We start from the raw sequence: 18,728 nt of genomic DNA on the forward strand, positions 1-18,728 counted from the left end.
TTGTGGGAGAGTTCAATCTACACTATTAAATACCACATTAATTGTATTGTTTCACTTAGGAGTGATGTCCTGAAATACACTTAATATTTCCCATCAAGTCCCTATCTGGTTCAAAGTAGAACCCCATCAAATTTTTTGTTTGGTATTTGAACTAACTTTTTCACCCTGTTTTAGTTGGGCACCTTAAGAATTGATACTATAAATATTTGAAAAATTTAAGATGAGACCAGGAACAGGCTGATTTAGCAACATTTTATTTTGTACACCTTCCAAGAAACACCATCTCCAATTTCTCATGAGATAATCCTTTTACAACCTTAATAATGAAGCTAACACAGACATAGTCAAAGCTACCACTAAACACTCATTGGAACATTTAATACAAATTACCTTTTCCTCTCCTTTATAATCTTTAACACAGGCTGCCTTGTCTGCATGTAATTAACAAAGCAGATTTGCAAGGTGCCTTTTTGAGATCCAATCTTGTCTTCAATTCTGCACCTGCTTATGCGAGGAAGTAGGTATGCTGAAGAACCCAAGTTGGAATTAGAGTGCTTTATTTAGGAACCATTTCAAGGGTTACTCATAGCAGAGTGAACACATTGAATGCTATTTTAAAAAGTAAAGAAATGGCCCGAATGGAATGTGTATGTTACTCACTTTTGCAATCAAGGTGGGAGGAGGGATTCAAAAGTGGCTCTGTGAGCACAAGCACATAGTTTTCAGCTTATATTTAATACAAATAAAACTTAGAAGTGTTCATATACTGTCGGGTTTTACAGCGAAGTTCCTCAGCTAAAAATGACTATCTCTTAGAAAAGGAAAATGCAAGGACCAGCAAAAGGAAACTGCAAACTGGAACAGCAAAATCGTCAGCAGCTCATTCCTCAACCTCATTTCTCCACATTACTTTAGTCTCAGGCAGTTGGTGACTTTGTTCTAATTCCACATTGATACTAAAGCTTCTCTACTTCATTACACCTTTATAAACAAACCTGATTTTGGATTTCCTATCATTTTTCTACCAAAACCAAACAACAACAAAACATTCTGGGAGGAAGACATGTAAAGAGAGAATGCAAACCAAGTTTCCACATCTTGTAATCTCTAAAAAAAACCACCTTTTGTCACTCAGAGAACCAAGGGCAGTGTTCTAACTACCTGAACCACAACTTTCCAAAATGGGAATGAATTTTGCAGGTAAAAAAATAATTATAATCACAAAATCTATTGTAGTTTTCTGTTTTTGCTAAAGTATTAAGCACCAAAATAAAATGCACATCTCTTCTACTAAAACTAATGAAGAATGTAGACTATGGTATGGAAAACAAGTGGAAGGCTGATGCCATACTGTGCTAGCCAATGTAGGTGCATGTAAGTTAAGAGATCCAGGTATAAAAGCTAATTGATATTTTTAAATACTCATTTTTACTCTAGCTTTTTAGCATTAAGTAGAAAAGGGGAGGGCAAAAAGGAATTTACCATGTATTGTGAGCCACTTATATGCCAAACATGAACATTGCAAATGGGCGTTCAAGAGCTGGCTCAACAATTAAGAATACATACTGCTCTTCCAGAGGACCAGAGTTCAGTTTCCAGTCAGGAGGCTCACTACTGCCTGTATTGCCAGCTCCAACTGACACCTCTGGCATATGCACTCACATGCATATAACCCCCCCATACACAGACATACACACGTTATTAAAAAAATAAATCTTTTTAAAAAAGATACTGCAAACAACCTAAGAGTCCTTACCATCATTTCTCTGGAGTTAACTAAATATTAATATTCATTTGCTGTATTGCTGGATTTTAGCTGATTCATCTAAGATACAATAAAACCACATAAAAGTAAACACCCAAAGATTTGATAAGCCAGAATATTGGCATCCAAAAAAAGTGATGAGTGACAGATTCTGCTCCCATTTGCTAAAATCATCACATTTACCATGTGTGCTCTAACTGAAATATTTTGTGCAACCATCACATCAAAACCCAAAGTGTTGCTACTAGGCTGCTCTCCAGAAATAATTACACCACCATTTTGATCAACTTTGGCTCCTTTTTATTCAGGAAGCATACACTAACTCTTATTTTTATACATTTTTACATCCAGAAATAAGCGAAAATAGCAGTTTTAAGTATGTTACAATTGGCTTTGGGGAGTAATAAGCTTTTTGAGAGGGGAACCAGCCAACTGACCTTTTTCATCAAAGCACCAATGTATCTTCAGTCTTTTACCAAGTTCTACCAAAGCTATGGTTGCCTTGGGTGTGGTGCACAAACCATGTGAAAGCTACAACGGAGAGTTGCTCTGAGTCTCTCTGCAAGGCACCAAGAACAAACAGTTCAAGCTTCCTTTCTTCTGATTGAATCAAGGCTTTGGGGGAAACTTTTCAACATCTCTCTCAAGTAGTGCTCTCTCAGCATGAAGACTAGAATTTATTAAAAGTCGTATATGTGTCACAAGATACAATAAATCACAATATTGTGGAAATCACAGGGTAGAAGTTATAAATAAACACACACTAAAATTACTTTAAAGAAAGTTTTACATCATTTAGTTGATAAAGACATTTACACGTACAGCACAATTTATTGTTAAATGCTCTACAGCTGTCTTCTCACAAAGATGAAAATTGATGATACAAAATGACCTGACATGTTAAGTAAATCTGGAATTAGCATAGTTAGAGTCAGCACTGACTTTACATATTGTTGCAGATTGCTGTGCTATGCCCTTTATAATGTGAATTATTTTCCTCAGGGTGAAATTGCACTTAGATGGGTGTTTTTGCTCGTACAAACTACTAAAATCTGAGGGAACAGAGCAATATCAAAGACACAAACAGTAACTGCACAATATCATCTGCTGGATTAAGCTAATAATACAAGTGGACAGAATTCTCTAGGTTCCAATACCTAATAAAGCACTATATGAAATGAACAAGGTGAAACAGCTTAAGAATGAATACTCCTCAAGCAGAACATGTAGCTTTTTCTGTTACTTGTATGTCTGCCTCATGAGACATTTATAAGATAACTTAGTAAAATCTTAGTTTGCTTGGGGCATAACAAGCTCATAATGTCCCACTTGGCCTTCCTGTTTGAGTTGATCCAGTAGGTCTTCCTTCCGCCGTTTTCTACCTACCACCAGGTACCTATCATGGCCCACCCCATGAGACTTACTCTTCAGGCCATACTTCTGAGCAATCTGATGTATTTGCTTCCGTTCATCATTAGTCAGCTCTGTGGAGAAGGTCAGATCTGAGTGGCTTTCAGAGCGGGCATAGTTTCTGATGATCTGTTCTATATCCCTCTTAGCAAGTTTATTGACCCTCTCTACATCTAGACCAAGCCCTTCTCGCTTATGCTGCTCTTTAACGGAGATAGGCTCCCGGATGCCCTCGCCAGATTTACCTAAACCACCACCCGTCCAACCCATCTTTCTCAGCAGTTGATTCCCTATGTTATCTTCTTTGATTTGTTGCTTGTAAGCTTCTTCTGCTGAGCGGCCCTGAATTTCATTTCTTGAAATCACATCTTCAACAGTCCCTTTCTTCAAGTTGTTAATGACAGTTGGCTGAGTCTTTTTGAGGGCTTTTACAGCTTCTCCAGCTGCTTCATATTTGACACTTTTCTTCACTCCAACTGCTTCTGCAATGACTTCACTCTCTAGAATCACCTTGCATTTCCAGCGGAGACCTGTCATCCTTTCATAGACATATTCAACCGTCATTCGGTTAAATTGAGCCGTATCATTCAATGTGCACACAGGATTGGAAGAATTCTCATAAACTACAAGATCTTTGATATCTTTCTTCTTTCCAGATCCTCTGGGTGAAGAACCTGAGTGGCACTGGGAACTTTTGACAGATGGATAAGTGGGTTGTGTTTTTTGAAGAACTTTTAAAGCCTCATCAGCAGCTGCATGTTTGCTTGTTTTCTTGGTTCCATAACCTTCAGCTAAGCAGTGATCCTGCAGGAATACTCGACACCGCCATGTGCGATTTGGCATCATCTCGTATTTGTACTCAATTGACATTTTGTTGAATGAGGCAGAATTGTTAAGGATGCCAATTGCATCATTTGCATTTTCTGTAATGACAAAATTGGTCCAGTGTTTGGCAGAACTATTAAAAATAGGCTGCCCAGAAGCATCCTTTCCCAGTACTACCAGGTCTTCTGGTGGTTTCAGAGCTGGGGGAAATTCATATGAAAGCACACCGATCTGACACACCACAAGGTCCTCTCCAATTATGTGCTTAAATTTCCGCCGGACAACTCTAACCTCAATCCGCTTCTGCAAGAGTTTTACAGCTAGCTCAGTAGCGCGATCTCTAGACCCATTCTTGCTACCTGCATAACCTGTAGTTAGATAGATATTTTGGCATCTAACTTCACAAGCATAACCATCTGTGAGAAGTTTTTTATTTTTGGGGATGTCAGCAGGAGGAATTTCTTTTAAAGGAGCATATATATATTCAGGATTTGTCTTACATGCCTGAATACAACGAGTTAGCATGTAGGTATAATTAATCTTATCAGATCCAGAAGTCATCTCTGGATTAGAAAGGTTCTTCCAGATAGTTGCTGTTAACTTTTCAATAAAATACTGTTTCTCGGCAACCACTGAGTCAGGGTACATCTGTGAAGGAGGGGGCTCGGGAGCTGGCTGACAGTTTGCCTGCTGGGATGTGCTGCTTGGGGAAGGGTTCCCACTGTCAAAATACATGTTGGTTGCTACAGGCTGGTCTTTTGTGAAAATAAATCCTGATGAATTACAATACTGAGAATTCCCATCCTGTGTACTGAAAGAGTCTTGAGTATAATCTTGGTAGAAGTTTCTTGGCATGTTGGCAAAATGCGTTCTTCCATTCACATCTTTTGTTTGAGGGCCATATGGATCTTCCTGTCTTTCAGCTTTTGAACTACTAGCTACAAAATGTACAGGCTCAAAACGAGGTCTCACATGGAATTTGGAACCAGCTTGCTTTTTAGGAGGATTTTGACCTATAGAATGAGTGAAATTTACAATTCATTAAAATGGAAATATTTCAAAAGAACCAAGCAGGAAAATAGCACCAACCATATAATCTGAAAGCTATACTGTTGGTACAAGATCTGTACCAGTCACTTGGGTGAAGGGATTCAGAGCAATGTAAGACTCCACCATAAGGGGTGATGCTCCCTCTTCCTCCATGCATAAAGAAAAACTCTTAACAGGAAATAATTCATTGACTCAAACAAGTATACAGGCTGTTGAAAAGAAGAAGGCTTTTCAACAGAAGAGCTAAAAGCACACTGAAATGTACTCTTCACCTATACTGGAAAGATGTACTAAGACAATCTCTTATCACCTGTGCTAAAAGATCTCCAGAACTATAGATGACTCTTAATGAAACAGAAATGATAGATGACCAGATGCACTTACTAAACCTTTCTCTTTTGTATCAGAGGTGAGTGACTCCATGATATAGCTTTATATCATTGTAACTACAGCATCAAAACCAAATAGTTTCCAACCAAAACCCAAGTTCTGACTTGTCCCCGCACAAAATGCTGTTACCTGTATTTCTAGAACAGACAAGACCTAGAACTGATGATCAATAGGGGACACCACATTTGAAGCCATAGAAACCTACTTACTAAGGCTATACCAGAGACTAGTGCTTCTTCCCAATAGCACTCCTTAGTGCTATAGAAAGTTAGTCCATCTGGACCTATCCAAGAATATTTAATTACTCAGATGCTCATATGATCTCAGAATGAGATCTTCTATTTAGAGGCAGGTTCCATGGCATACACTTCAAGGACAGCATTATACTAGGACTTCTGTACTTTTGGTTCTTTTTAGCATCATCAAAAATTGTATGTAAATTAGAAATCATTTATCTGGGCCATGGATCTGGGCATGGAGGCACACACCATTAATCCCAGCACTCAGGAGGCAGAAGCAGGTGGATATCTGTGAATTCAAGGCCATTCTAGTGTACCATGTGGGTTACAGGACAACCAGGGCTACACAGACAGACTCTGTCTCAAAATCAAAATAATAAAAGAAACCAACAATCATTTATCTTTGCATAGAATCCATGTGACATTTTAAGAAGCCAGACTTTTCACATCCCACCTTACAGAAACAAGGTATACTCACCATCGTAGGTTGAAAGGTAGCGTTTTTGGCCTTTGGAAGGTTTAGGCAGCATCAGATCATATGACGGCATCTCCCCAATATCAATACCTTCAGCCATGTGAAGAATTTTTTCCATCAAGCGTGGGCTATACCTATAAATTAATATAATCTACAATTAAAATAGTTATGGATATCCTTTTTAAAATGCTTCTAAGTGAGATAGTCTTATCATTGCTCCCAAAGAACTTTATCAGCAGAGTAATTTTGTTATAAAAACAAAGAATCAGACCTAAAATATTTACCTGTAGAATGAGTAGTTTTACTCATTAGGCATTAAGATCAAGACTTTCTGCATGAAACATATACAAACACAGGGGCTGGAGAGATGGTTCATCAGTTAAGAACACTGAAGGCTCTTCCAGGATACAAGTTTGATCCTTAGCACACATGGCTGCTTACAACTGTCTATAATTACTGTTTCAGAGCATACAACACTCTCTTCTGGACTCTGAGGGCAATAGGCATGTGTGTTGTGTATAGACATATATGCAGGGAAAAAAACAGCCATGCACATCAAAATAAATAATTAAAAAACACATATAGACGTAGTTTCTAGCCAAAACCTTATTTTAAACACATGAATTGAAAATATAACTATATGCTCATGATTTTTCTCTTTCAAATATGTATTACATGTAAACAATTAAATTTATGTTTACAAAAATACTAAGAATGTTAAGGACAGCTGTGTTGCTAATATCCAAATTGTAGCTGCTATCATGTCTCATGAAAAGGAACCACCATGTTCCTCAGAGAAATGCATGCTTCCAAGTCTGGGGCAGGAAATGTCTAAAAGCCCAGGAGATCTTGGGCCTACAACAAAGAAACTGTCAAAGGTCACAGGAGTCAATTTAAAGATCAGTAATAGTTAGCATAAACTAAAATATATCAAATATATTAAGGTATCAACTCATTATTCTGTAAACAAGTAAATATTAAAGGAAGAATGCAAGCATTTGTGCTGCATTTTTCTGTAAAAACTGTATCTTAAAACCACCAAAATGTTATCAAAGAAAATCTTTTAAAGACTTAGCTTCAGTTATGTGTATTCATGCGGGAATTGAGCGTACATGTTCAGGTGCCCATGGAAGGCCAGAGGCATCAGATCTCTTAGAGCTAGAATTAGAGGTGTGAGCTGCCTCATGTGGGTACTGGGAACAAAAATCCACTCCTCTTCACTAACAGTAAGAACATCATGTCTCCAGCCCTGGGAAAGTCTTTTACCAAAGCATTACAGCTAATTAAGGAAGAAATGATAGCCTATGATCACTCTGCGAGGCACAAGAAGTTTACTGGTGAAGTGTCAGCAGGGGGGAATCCAGAAATGGACTCATGTAAATAATACAAGCCTGGTAGTTGGCAAAAATTACAAATATAATCGCAAAGAGGAAGAACCTCTGCAACAAATAAGCAGCTGCATGTAAAAACCAGACAGGAAAGCCTAACCCACCTTACAAAAGCATATAGTATAAAAACTATATATAATAAAAGTGTAAAACTATAAAACTTTCATATTTAAAAAAGTAGGAGAAACTCTTCAAGAGCTAAGCTATACAAGCAGTTCTTAAAGCATGATCTATAAAGGAAACAGTGCAGGCTGGAGAGATAGCTCAGCAGTTAAGAGTACTTGTTCTTGTAGAAGACCCAGGTTAAGTTCCCAGCGCCTACATAGAATCTAACAACCATCAATAACTTCAGAACCAGTTCACAACTATTCATAACTTCAGAACTTCCAGGATGCACACGATAGACATATGTGTGAGCTAAACATACATACACATAAAATAACATTTTAAAAATGAAAAACAAAGTGGTAAAAGGACCTGATCAGAATTAAAATCTTGTCCTTTTATAAGACTCCTCAAAGAAGATATACTACAGACTGGGAGAAAATATTTGTGAACCACGTACTTCACAAGAACTTGTTAGCTCCAAACCCAAGAGGAACAAAATCAAGCTTTCAAATAAACAGAGGAGCTGGGGCGATGGCTCAGTGGGTAAAGCAGTGCTTGCTGTATAACAGGAGGTCCCTGCACTCAAATTCCCAGCACCTATGTAAAAGCTGGGCATGGCCATAGCCCTTGAGCTGCAGGAAAGAGACAGGTGGATGCCACAGCTTGTTGGCCAGCCAATGTAGCCAAAATGGTAAGCTTTGGGTTCAGTGACAGACTCTATTTCAAAAAAAAGTTAAAAAAAAAAAAAAACAACTAAGGAAGACATTTGGCATTCTACTTTGGCTTCTGTGGGTTCGTTCACCTATATACGTGCATGTCATTTACATGTGAACACACCCACCAAAGGTCATTAGTAAAGCCCATCATCACTGGAGAGTACAGAGAGATTACAAATGAACAAAAGATGTTCAACACTATCAGCCACCAGGAAAATGTAATTGAAAGACATTATCGATATATCAAGATGGCCAAAATATATACTAGTGATGACATCAAATGCTGGAAAGAATACAGAGAACCTGGATCCCTTAAGTATTGCAGGTAGGACTATTAAATGATATAGTTATTCTAGAAAACAATTTGGCATTTTCTAATTAAACTAAACATCAATTACCACATGACCCAGGAACTGATTCCAAAGAAATGAAAACTTATGTTCATACAAAAACTTGCATATGAATGCTCACAACAGCTCAGGTATATCTTTCAAAAGGTGAATAGTTAAAACTCTGGTATAAGCAGACAACGGAGAACTAGATAGCAGAAAAAGGAACAAACAAACGAGTGATACATATCACAGTGAGTGGGAGGGTGCTTGTTTAGTTACTTTAAAAGAACAATAGGTGGGATCTTTGTGGTATTGGGAATATTAAAGGTCTTCTGTAAAAACATATTGCAATTGTGTATAGTTGTACACACCATGGTGCCTGCTTCATGTTGTGGTCAGAGAACAACTCTGGAGTCAGTTCTCTCCCTCCCTCTTAATGAAAGGGTTCCAGATTATCAAACTTAGGTCATCAGTCTTGTGTGACAAACACCTTTACCCACTGATCCATTTCAGCTACCTCTCCAATCACTATACATGATGAAGCATATAAAATGAAATACAGACAATAAAACTAGAGGACTCTGAGTAAGATCTGCTGCTGATAACAATGCCATTATTCTAGCTGTAGTATTTTATAATCATCGGGGGTTTGCTTTATTGCATTTATTTATTGTGCCTGGAGGAGGCTGCACATGTGTCATATTGTGCATATGGAGGTCAGATGACCACTTGTGGAATTGATTCTCTCCTTCCACCACGTGAGTCCTGGGGAAGCAGGCTTAGTGGCAAATGCCTAAAGCATCTTACCAGCCTTATATATGTTTCTTGGGTTTCTTTTCATTGTTTTCTTCTACTCACCCCATCTCACTGTTTGAAGACAGGGTCTCAATATCAAGTCATATGTATCTCAGGCTCACCTCCTATCTCAGCCTCCTGAGTGCTGGTATTACAGGTGTGCACCACCACAACAGGCTAGACTTCTTGATAACATTGCTGCATGGCAATTAAAAAAATGACCTCAAGTCTTCTTTTATTATCATGAACACCTGCTAACCATTCCTATTTTCAGAGCCTTTTTTTTGTTTTTTGGTTTTTTTTTTTTTTTTGGCCTAACTGGAAGCATTTGGGAAGAAAGTCTGAAACTAAGTAACAAGCACAGCTTTTCATGAATAGTTGTGAAGTTAAAGATTAACATCTTCCCCTTCCTGTACAGTAGGTTCCATACCCATCAGATGGATTTCCTTGTAAAGCATAAATCAAAACCTAGTAGTCCTTGTTGACAGTTTATGGGAAGCTAGCTGTAACCTTCGTTCCTTACAGACAATGGCTATTACAGCTAGCATCAGTACTTGAATACCAAGAGTAATTCTATTTTTATTTACTCTTATCTGGTCATCAGAAAAGGTATCTAATTGTACACATCACTTCCTTTTGGATGTGGGGAATCTAATTTCCAAAGTACAGGATGAAAACAAAGACTATGAAAATCAGGTGATGCTCACAGCTTAAAAACATTTTTATTCATTACTATAAAAATTAGTTTATATATATGAGTGTTTTTGCCTACATATATATTATCTGTGTACCATGTGTGTGCCTGGTATTCATAAAGGCCAGAGAAGATGTCGGATCCCCTGGAACTGGAGTTACAGATAGTTTGTGGGCTGCCATATGGGTGATGGGAACTGAACCCAGGTCTTCTGAAAGAGCAGACAGTGCTCTTAAGCACTGAGCCACATTTCCAGTCCAAAATCCACAACTTTTAAAACCACTGATCTCACATTTGCAAAATCGGTGGCACAACCAAGCCATTTGCCTTGGGTCCAGTCAAAATTCTCTAGACCTTCAATTAGAACCTGACTCTGAATTGCAGTATAAGTGAAAATGGTACACAGGCCATAATAATGCCCATGAAGGAATACCTAGGGCTCCCACCATTCACATTCACTTGTCTCTCAAGTTTCTTCCAGCACCAGTAATTATTGTACCTATTTATTGCTCCCTATTCATTACAATCGCTACAGAATTTGCCATCTTCCAGAGGCTATAAAAATAAACCCTTGCGTAGGTTGCCAACACAGTCAGATTCTGGCCTTTATTAGGAAGTCATAATACAAAAGAAGCCCAGCAAGCTTACGTAAGAATGGAAAGACCATCATATTATCTAATGTTTGACTAGTCAAAATACAATGCAAAAATTTTAGTCTTTAATAAAATCACTAGAATTCTATTTCTCTTGCTAAAATTACCTGAATACCCACCCACTCAAGGATAAAGGTCAAGTCATTGCTATCTTCCATAGTGATTTTTCATAATATATTAAAAAATAATACCTTTAACTCCAAAGAAAAATTTCACATCTTAAATATGATAACTTTAGTATCATCTAAAGTGTTACTTTATATTCTTTTTGTTTTCTATGCTCTCCCATTACTAACAGATTGCCTGTGTTGAATTGTTATCTATAAGAGTTTTCCTCATGTTGCTACTACCTCTATTCTATTTTGGTTTTGCCATGCTGAAAACTAAACTCACAGACTTGAGCATTCTAGGCAAAGATTCTACCACTGGAGCTATATTCCATAGCCCACTACCATATGGGTTTTAATGGTCACACAGTTCTGTATTATAGAATATGATGTAAAATATCACTAAGGCAAGTCTACTATAAATTTTAAATGCATACACATTACATTATTTATGTGTCCATTAGATCACACATTTGGCTGTAGATACTTAAGGCAAAACCACAGCAGAACTATAACAGGTCTTAAAGTTCTTTAAGTAGTTTATAGTGTACCAAGCTTTTGGAAAGCAGGATGGTCTTCAACTCACCTACCATGTCTAGCATATTTTTAAAAGATGACTTATAATGGGCAACATATTTTTCTTCATAGATATAGTCTTGATCACAAGACAGTTGCATCTATGTGCACGGCTACAAGAGAAACACAGATTGTTATATACAATGGCACATGAAATTTAATAAGTATTCAGTAATAGATGGTTATAAGTTCTTTACAAATATATTAAACAGCTTTACTAAATTTAAATTAAAATGCTAAGATTAGAAACTTAAAAGTCAGACATAATGACACATGCCTTTTTAAAATTATTATTTTATGTACATGAGTGTTTTGCCTGCATGTTATGTCTGTGTACCACATTCATATCTGGTGCCCAAGGAGGTGGTAAACCTCCATGTGGGTGCTGGGAATAATACGCTGATCCTTTGTAACAACAACATGTACTCTTAACCACCAAGCCAACTCTCAAGTTAATCACAGCAGTAGAGGCAGAGGCGAGGCAGAGGAAGGCAGAACTCTGGGAGCTGGAGGTCAGCCTGGCCTACAGAATGAGTTCCAGGACAGCCAGGGCTATACAGTGACAGTCACTTTCAAAAAACAAACAAAGAAAAATAAAAAGAGAGAGTAGAAAAAAAAAGAAACATAAACAAATGCAAAAATACAAAATGATTCATTCAAAACTACTTACAAGATGCTTAAGGGTCCCAAGGTAATAATATACATACAGATTGGAGGTGAATTTTTCAAAAGTCTCCCATTTCCTTAGCCTGTGTGCAAAATTATGCATCACAATACACAAAATCTAGCTTCCAAATTTCAAAGAATTATGAGGAAAAGTAGTCAAAGTAGCTACATTGGTTTTAATGTTATTTCTTTACTAATGTGATAACAAAGGTAAGTAAGCTAGGGTTTGTAGGCCAGAACTCTGCTTCTAAATCTTATGATCAATACTGGAAAACTGAATATTCCAGGTAATCTAGACACTGAATTCTTAAATGGCTGTTTGTGGATCTTGGTGGTATAGTTTTGACTAGCATGCTTGAGATTCTAGCTTCTTCACTCAGTCCTGCAAAACAAATACAGTAACAAATACACTAGATATAATCTGTAAGTAAAAGCTGCACAGACACCCTAGGCCTTCATATACATAAAATTATTTAAGTGTCATATATGTCAAAAGACTATAATAAGTTTTCATTAGCCACAAGACTAATAATGTTTTGAAACTGTTTTTAAAATTTCTCAGAAAATTCTTCCTGTCCCAGAGTCCTAAGGGATGGGATTCCGGGCATAAATTACCACATCCAGGAAAACTTTGTGACAGGCTGCTTACTTTTATAAAACAAAAAAAAGTAAAGGGAAAGTTTTCTGAGCTTCTTCATTAGACAATGAAGAAAGATTATTTAAAAGTAGACTGGAGGGCTGGAGACGTAGCTCAATTGATAAGAGTGTCACTCCCACTCATGAAGCCCTAGGTTCAAGCCTAAATGGACATGGTAGTATACCCCATGATGTCAGCACTCAGGAGATGGAGGCAGGAAAGCCAGAACTTTCAGATTATCCTAAACTACTCCGCAATTTCAAGGACAGTCTGGGCTACATGAACCCCTTCTAAAAAAAGTAAATTAAAAACTATCACGTTGGGTTGGAGAGATGGCTCAGAGGTTATGAGCACTGGCTGCTCTTCCAGAGGTCCTGAGTTCAATTCTCAGCAACCACATGGAGCTCACAACCATCTATAATGGGATCTGGTGCCCTCTTCTGGCCTTTAGGCATACATGTAGGCAGAACACTAATAAATCTTAAAAAAAAAAAAAAAACAAAAACAAAAAAAAAACTATCACTTTATCCTATAAAGTACTATTTCTCAGATTGGTCCTCAAATTAAAGGTCTCAGCATCTGGTAACCTAACAGAAATAAAAGTTTTGAGGCCCTTCCTCACATCTTCCAATTTGGAAGACTTGGCGCAGAGGCCCAGGAACCTGTCGCTTAGTAAACCTAATAGGTGATTACTACTGCTGTTATTATTTTTTAGACAGGGTGTCCTTATATAGTTCAGGCAAGCTCTAAACTCACCACCCACCTGCTGCAGTCTCAAGTCCTGAGTGCTAGGATTAAAGTCTTGTGCTACCACATGCAGTATCCAAAACAGGTGATTTGATACATGCTTATGTGTAAAAACCACAATTATAGATAGAGTCAAGAAAGATATTTAAGGCTGAGGAGGTGGTTCAGTGCTTGCTACAGAAGAGGACCTAAGTTTTAATCCCCAACACACATGTAAGACCAGAGCATGGTGACACACTACACAGTTTGCAACCCAACTGCTAGTAGTGAGGATACAGGCAGATCCCAGAGGCTCAGAGGCCAGACAGTCTAACCTAACTGGTAAGCTTTGGATTCTATCGAGTTGTCTCAAACAATAGTTAGTGATAAAGGTGACAACCAATAGAGACCTCTGGCCTTACAGTCAAGGAATGCACCATAAACATAGTACACACACACACACACACACACACACATACACACGCACAAACTCAAATTTGTTCCATGAAAATGGTCACTATCACCAAAAGGAACAAAATATGCTCTGAATCTCAATTTCAGATTTTCTTCTTATCTCAGTTTCTACTCAAATGGAATCTCTTGAACAACAAGTTAACAATTTGAGTTTACAAAGGGCTGTATAACCATGTTTCTGCAATTCACTTGAGAACAGTCTGTCACACAAAACAAGAACTCTGCCAACTTTGAGAACGTAGATTTTGTGCACCCAAAGAGCGAGCTAACAAAGGATATCTAACATGAAGACCACACAGAGTTGCAAACTGCCAAAGTTCTCTTGGGATCTTCCCATTCTCCTACGTCTAATGATCAAATATAATAGAAAAGATTGCTTTTCAGTTCATCGATTTCATAATCTTATAGCAATTGTTGTAGTGATAGCGGTATACTGCAACACAATGACTAGTCTAAACAAAGGATCTGCCAATACACACCCATAATATTCTGGGTGCTTGAGTGTTAAGGCCAACTACCATTGGCTTGGTCTGTGTTCATACCCTGCTTATGCATGAAGCTGCTGTTCTCAAGATGCCTGGAATTTAGAGATTTAGAGATTTGACTTATGTCAGTTACTTGCTTTTGTTTCTGGTCCATCATTTCCAAACACGACAGCAGTATCTCAGTGGAAAGAGAATCAGATTGGAAACAACTGTGAGACCTTACATAGTAACTTAACTTCTTGACCTCCATTGATTTATCTGTAAAAAGGAGATGCCTCCTAACCCATAGGGTGGTTGTTGTAAGATAGAAAGTGTTGAAAATATGCTATATATTACAAAGGTGTATGCATCTATCACTACCCCAAACATTTACTGAGCAGCGATTACACTAAAATAGAATACAGCACAAGATTTCTTCTAGGCCCTGAAGACAAAGGTGTGAATATGAATAACAAAAAAATCCACTCCCAGTTTCCATTCTAGCAGGAAGATAAGTCTAGTTATCAACACAAAGGATGGTTATCTTCCTCTATTAAAAGATGTTTTAAGATTTTGATACTCTGTAGCTTTTTGTGGTATTAAGACCAAGGATTGTAGGATAAGGGTACCTTTTTACTGCAAGAATAACATTGTTATGTAAATTAGATTTATCTGAAGGCTAATTGCTGAGACTTTCCCAGTAGCAACCAGCTCCTCCAGGCAAATAGCCATTATCTCTAAAAGTAGAAATTATGTTAACTTAGAGAAGATAGAAAAATATAAAATTTTGTGATAGGGCAAAGCAAAGTTTCACATTGGCTGCCATGTTCAACAATTTCTTCTGCATTGTTTACAGTCATTTCCTAGAACTGATCTGGCTGAACCAAATCTGATCATTTTCCAGAATTTCCCTCTCATTCTTCTTAATAAAAACAAACTTATTGTTAGGCAGAAACATAAAGAAGAATCTTTCCTGTCTATTAAAGTAATTAGTCTAGGATAAGGCCAATTCTCAGGTTCTGAAGGACAGAGGACCCAAACATCCTGTTCAAGAAAAAAAAACTGCGTTGGAACCATACCGCAGTCTCCATAGAACGCAAAGTGCTTTCCAAGAGGCCTGTTCAGAAGCTACCAGGTTCTAGGAAAGGAGAAAACAGATATAGACACACATACAGCCCTAAAACCTCACACAGAGGTCAAATGTTAATTCCTCCTACCCCATTTAAGGTGAAAAGACGGCAATCCATCTTTACGGCAGATAGATCCATTTCTTTGTTTGAGTACATTATGCGCAAATCTACAAGCAAGCCTGACACTGCAGCTCAAAGACCTGACACATACCGCCTCCCCAGGAGAAGACGATAAGACCTGGCTGGGGGGTGGGCTGCAAGGAGAGGGGGTTGCTTTATTTCATGGAGGTAGAAGAGAGTGGTCAGGAGACTAGGATTAGAACTGAGGAGTTCCTTGTCTTCCCCTCGGAAGCCCCATCAACTAGCGTCTGCAGATGCCGCATCCTTGGAAGACCCTATGCGGGTCTGAGGTTCTGCTATTTATCATCAATCGCAACGACTGCCTCTCAATAACCCTCTTCCAGCATCTACTTTATCTCCATCTCTGGTCCTGGATGGGCATCTCTGTGCCTTCATGGGCTGTCATGTCATTGCGTACAACCGCGATCGCCCACCCCGCCCCGCAACCACTAGTGAAGCTTCTCCGTGTCGTCTAGCAAATCTTCAAATCTTAAGCCTCCAAGCCATCATCCGCATCCTGCCCCAGTTCCCATCTGGACCACCTTTACTGATTCTCTCCATCCCTTGGTCTGTCCATAACCCCAAACTCCATCATCCTTTCCTCATCTTCATTCCTAAGCCAACCCCCATCACCCATCTCCCACCCTGTCCTTAAACCAACCTCCCAACACCATCCTCACCTGCAGCCCAGGAAAACGTGGTTGGTCCAGGCGGCGGAGAGCGCGAGGAGCTGGTCCAGGGCAGCCCCGGGATAGCTGTGCAGGTGCCGGCAGATGAAGCTCCGCCGCAGAGCCCACTGCCAGTCACTTTCGTGGCTATAGCGCCACTGCTCCAGCACTGGCTCAGGCGGGGGCGGCGGGAGGGGCGGCAGCGGCGGCGGCGGGAGGGGGGGCAGCGGCGGCGGCGACAGGAAGTCGCCCCCCAGCAACAGACGTCCTCCAGCCATCTTCTCTGCTTCAGAGTGGGGACGGCCCCTAGGGACGATGCCTACAAACCGGCCGCGAGCAAGCAACGCGCCTGGGGTTGGGGGGAGACTTGTGTGTGAGGGACGCTCAAGGCTGAGTCTGGGGGGGACCAGAGTGTGTGCCTGGGGGTGAGGGGGCTACGCTTTCAGGGAAACGGGAGTGGGGGTCAATGGTCGCTGTCGCCACGCCGGCCGCACCGCTCCAACTAATGTGGGGACGTGAGGGCTTCCTTGTATATGGGGCACACTAGGCAGCGGAGTTGGACCCTGCTATGCAGCACCTCTGCGGACCCTCAGACCCACACACTGAGAGAGTAGCGGTAAGAAAAAAAAAAAACAGAAGAAGAAGAATAAGAAGCACCAGCACGCTGCGTTCCCCGGCTCAGGTCTCTCACCCTACCTCCCCGCGTGCCACCCTGAGGTTGTGAGGCCACAGCGCATGAGCCGCCGCCAGTCTCCAACTTCAAAGTCCCGCGCGAAATCTCGCGCGATGGGCATTTTCCCTTCCTCTGACGTCACTCCCCATTGACGCACTCTGGTGACTGGCAGAGGGCGGAGACTCCTGGTAGGGCACTATGGTGGGGTTCAGTGAGGTTCCAGAATTTGGTGATGCTGTTAAGTCCCTGGAAGGTGCCCTCAGGTGATTAGTTGGCTGTGATGCCTGGCATTATGCTCTGGCTGTGTCCTTTGAAAGGGATTTGGGTTTCAGGGGGATTTGGCATGTTTTTTTTTTTTCTGTTAGCTCTCTGAGATGCCTCTTCATAGAATAGCTTGCAAAATCAATGCCAGTCTTTCATCATCAGCTTTGGAGCTGCTTGTGAATGTGTGGTTGAAAGGGAGACATTTGCAAAGAAAATAACTTCTCTAGCTGACCCTTTTACATTTTTCTGATCATGGTTACAGACAATTCTGTGTCACGTCAACATACACACACACACACACACACACAGAGAGAGAGAGAGAGAGAGAGAGAGAGAGAGAGAGAGAGAGAGAGAGAGAGAGAGTGTTTTGTTTTTCAACTATAGCCCAGGCTACCTTCCAACTCTCTGTACAACCAAGGGTGACCTTGAACTTCTGTCCTGCCTGCCTGCACCAGCCAAGTGCTGTGATTACAAAATGTATCATCATGTCTTTATATTTCAGTTTATTAAAGACCCCAAAGACTAGTTAAAAGCTGCTGGGCAGCATAATGGCCAAATCTTACAATCTTGGTAATGAAAACGAACCCTGCATAGATTTAACACTTGCACTATAATTAGGACTACTGGATCAGGTGTCTTTTGACCCATTACCCTCAAATTTAACGAAAAAAGGAGGCTAGCTTCGAACCTACACTTCCCTGGCCTCTTGGGTACTTGGAATACAGATACTGATCTCTGCTCAGCTTGCAGATTGACAAGAAAAGCAAATTTAGCTTCTAATTTGTGTTTATGTGTGTCTGTGGGAGTGAGGGAGGACAGATGCTAGGAAAATAGGAAGAAGGGATGTATGAGAGAGAGAATTACTTTCACTAAAAATGCCCTACAATTAAATCTCAATAACAGTATCTATGCTTTATTAAATACACCAAAACCCATTATTGATTAATCAGGGTCCTCACCTGATTATTATAAGAAATCGTAAATTCTTAGTTATGTTTTGTTAAGAATTGCTGTTCAAATATCCTTCTAGATGTATCTCCACTTCTGATTAATGTTGTAGAGTACATTGTATTCTGCTTTTGCACATTTCTATACATTTAACTATTTCCACTCAATGGTGTCATTTTAATTTAGGTCTTGATATCTTTCATAAGTTAGCATTGTGTCTTTTAAATGTTTCAATAAAACTTTGAGAAAGAAAAACATTAAAACAACTTTTTAACTTTTTAACTTTTTCCCTTGATAAATACGCAATCTATGAAAGCAGAGAGTTCCTCTTTTGCTCTCAATGCCTGCACTGGCTTCTATGGGTGCGCCATAGGTTAGTCAGATGAATGGATGTCTTTCTCTTTGGGCCATCCTAGTTTCTTAGTCTACATCATA

The 18,728-nt window shown here is 39.5% G+C and overlaps 1 protein-coding gene across 2 annotated transcripts; it reads right to left on the reverse strand.

The window, feature by feature from the left end:
* Nucleotides 1-232: 232 nt before the first annotated feature.
* On the reverse strand, nucleotides 233-17,145 carry Nkrf (NFKB repressing factor). Of its 2 annotated transcripts, none has more exons than XM_034486128.2 (3): nucleotides 16,421-17,145; nucleotides 6,158-6,288; nucleotides 233-5,013 (listed from the first exon to the last, which is right to left on the reverse strand). In XM_034486128.2, exons 1-3 carry the CDS (start codon nucleotides 16,684-16,686, stop codon nucleotides 3,056-3,058), a joined length of 2,355 nt encoding a protein of 784 aa, XP_034342019.1. In that variant the 5' UTR covers nucleotides 16,687-17,145; the 3' UTR covers nucleotides 233-3,055. The 2 variants fall into 2 exon arrangements, with proteins under 2 accessions (XP_034342019.1, XP_076774728.1); XM_076918613.1 differs by lacking the exon at nucleotides 16,421-17,145 and adding an exon at nucleotides 11,538-11,636.
* Nucleotides 17,146-18,728: the final 1,583 nt, after the last annotated feature.

Source organism: Arvicanthis niloticus, chromosome X (assembly GCF_011762505.2).
Source record: "Arvicanthis niloticus isolate mArvNil1 chromosome X, mArvNil1.pat.X, whole genome shotgun sequence".
NCBI classification, from domain to species: domain Eukaryota; kingdom Metazoa; phylum Chordata; class Mammalia; order Rodentia; family Muridae; genus Arvicanthis; species Arvicanthis niloticus.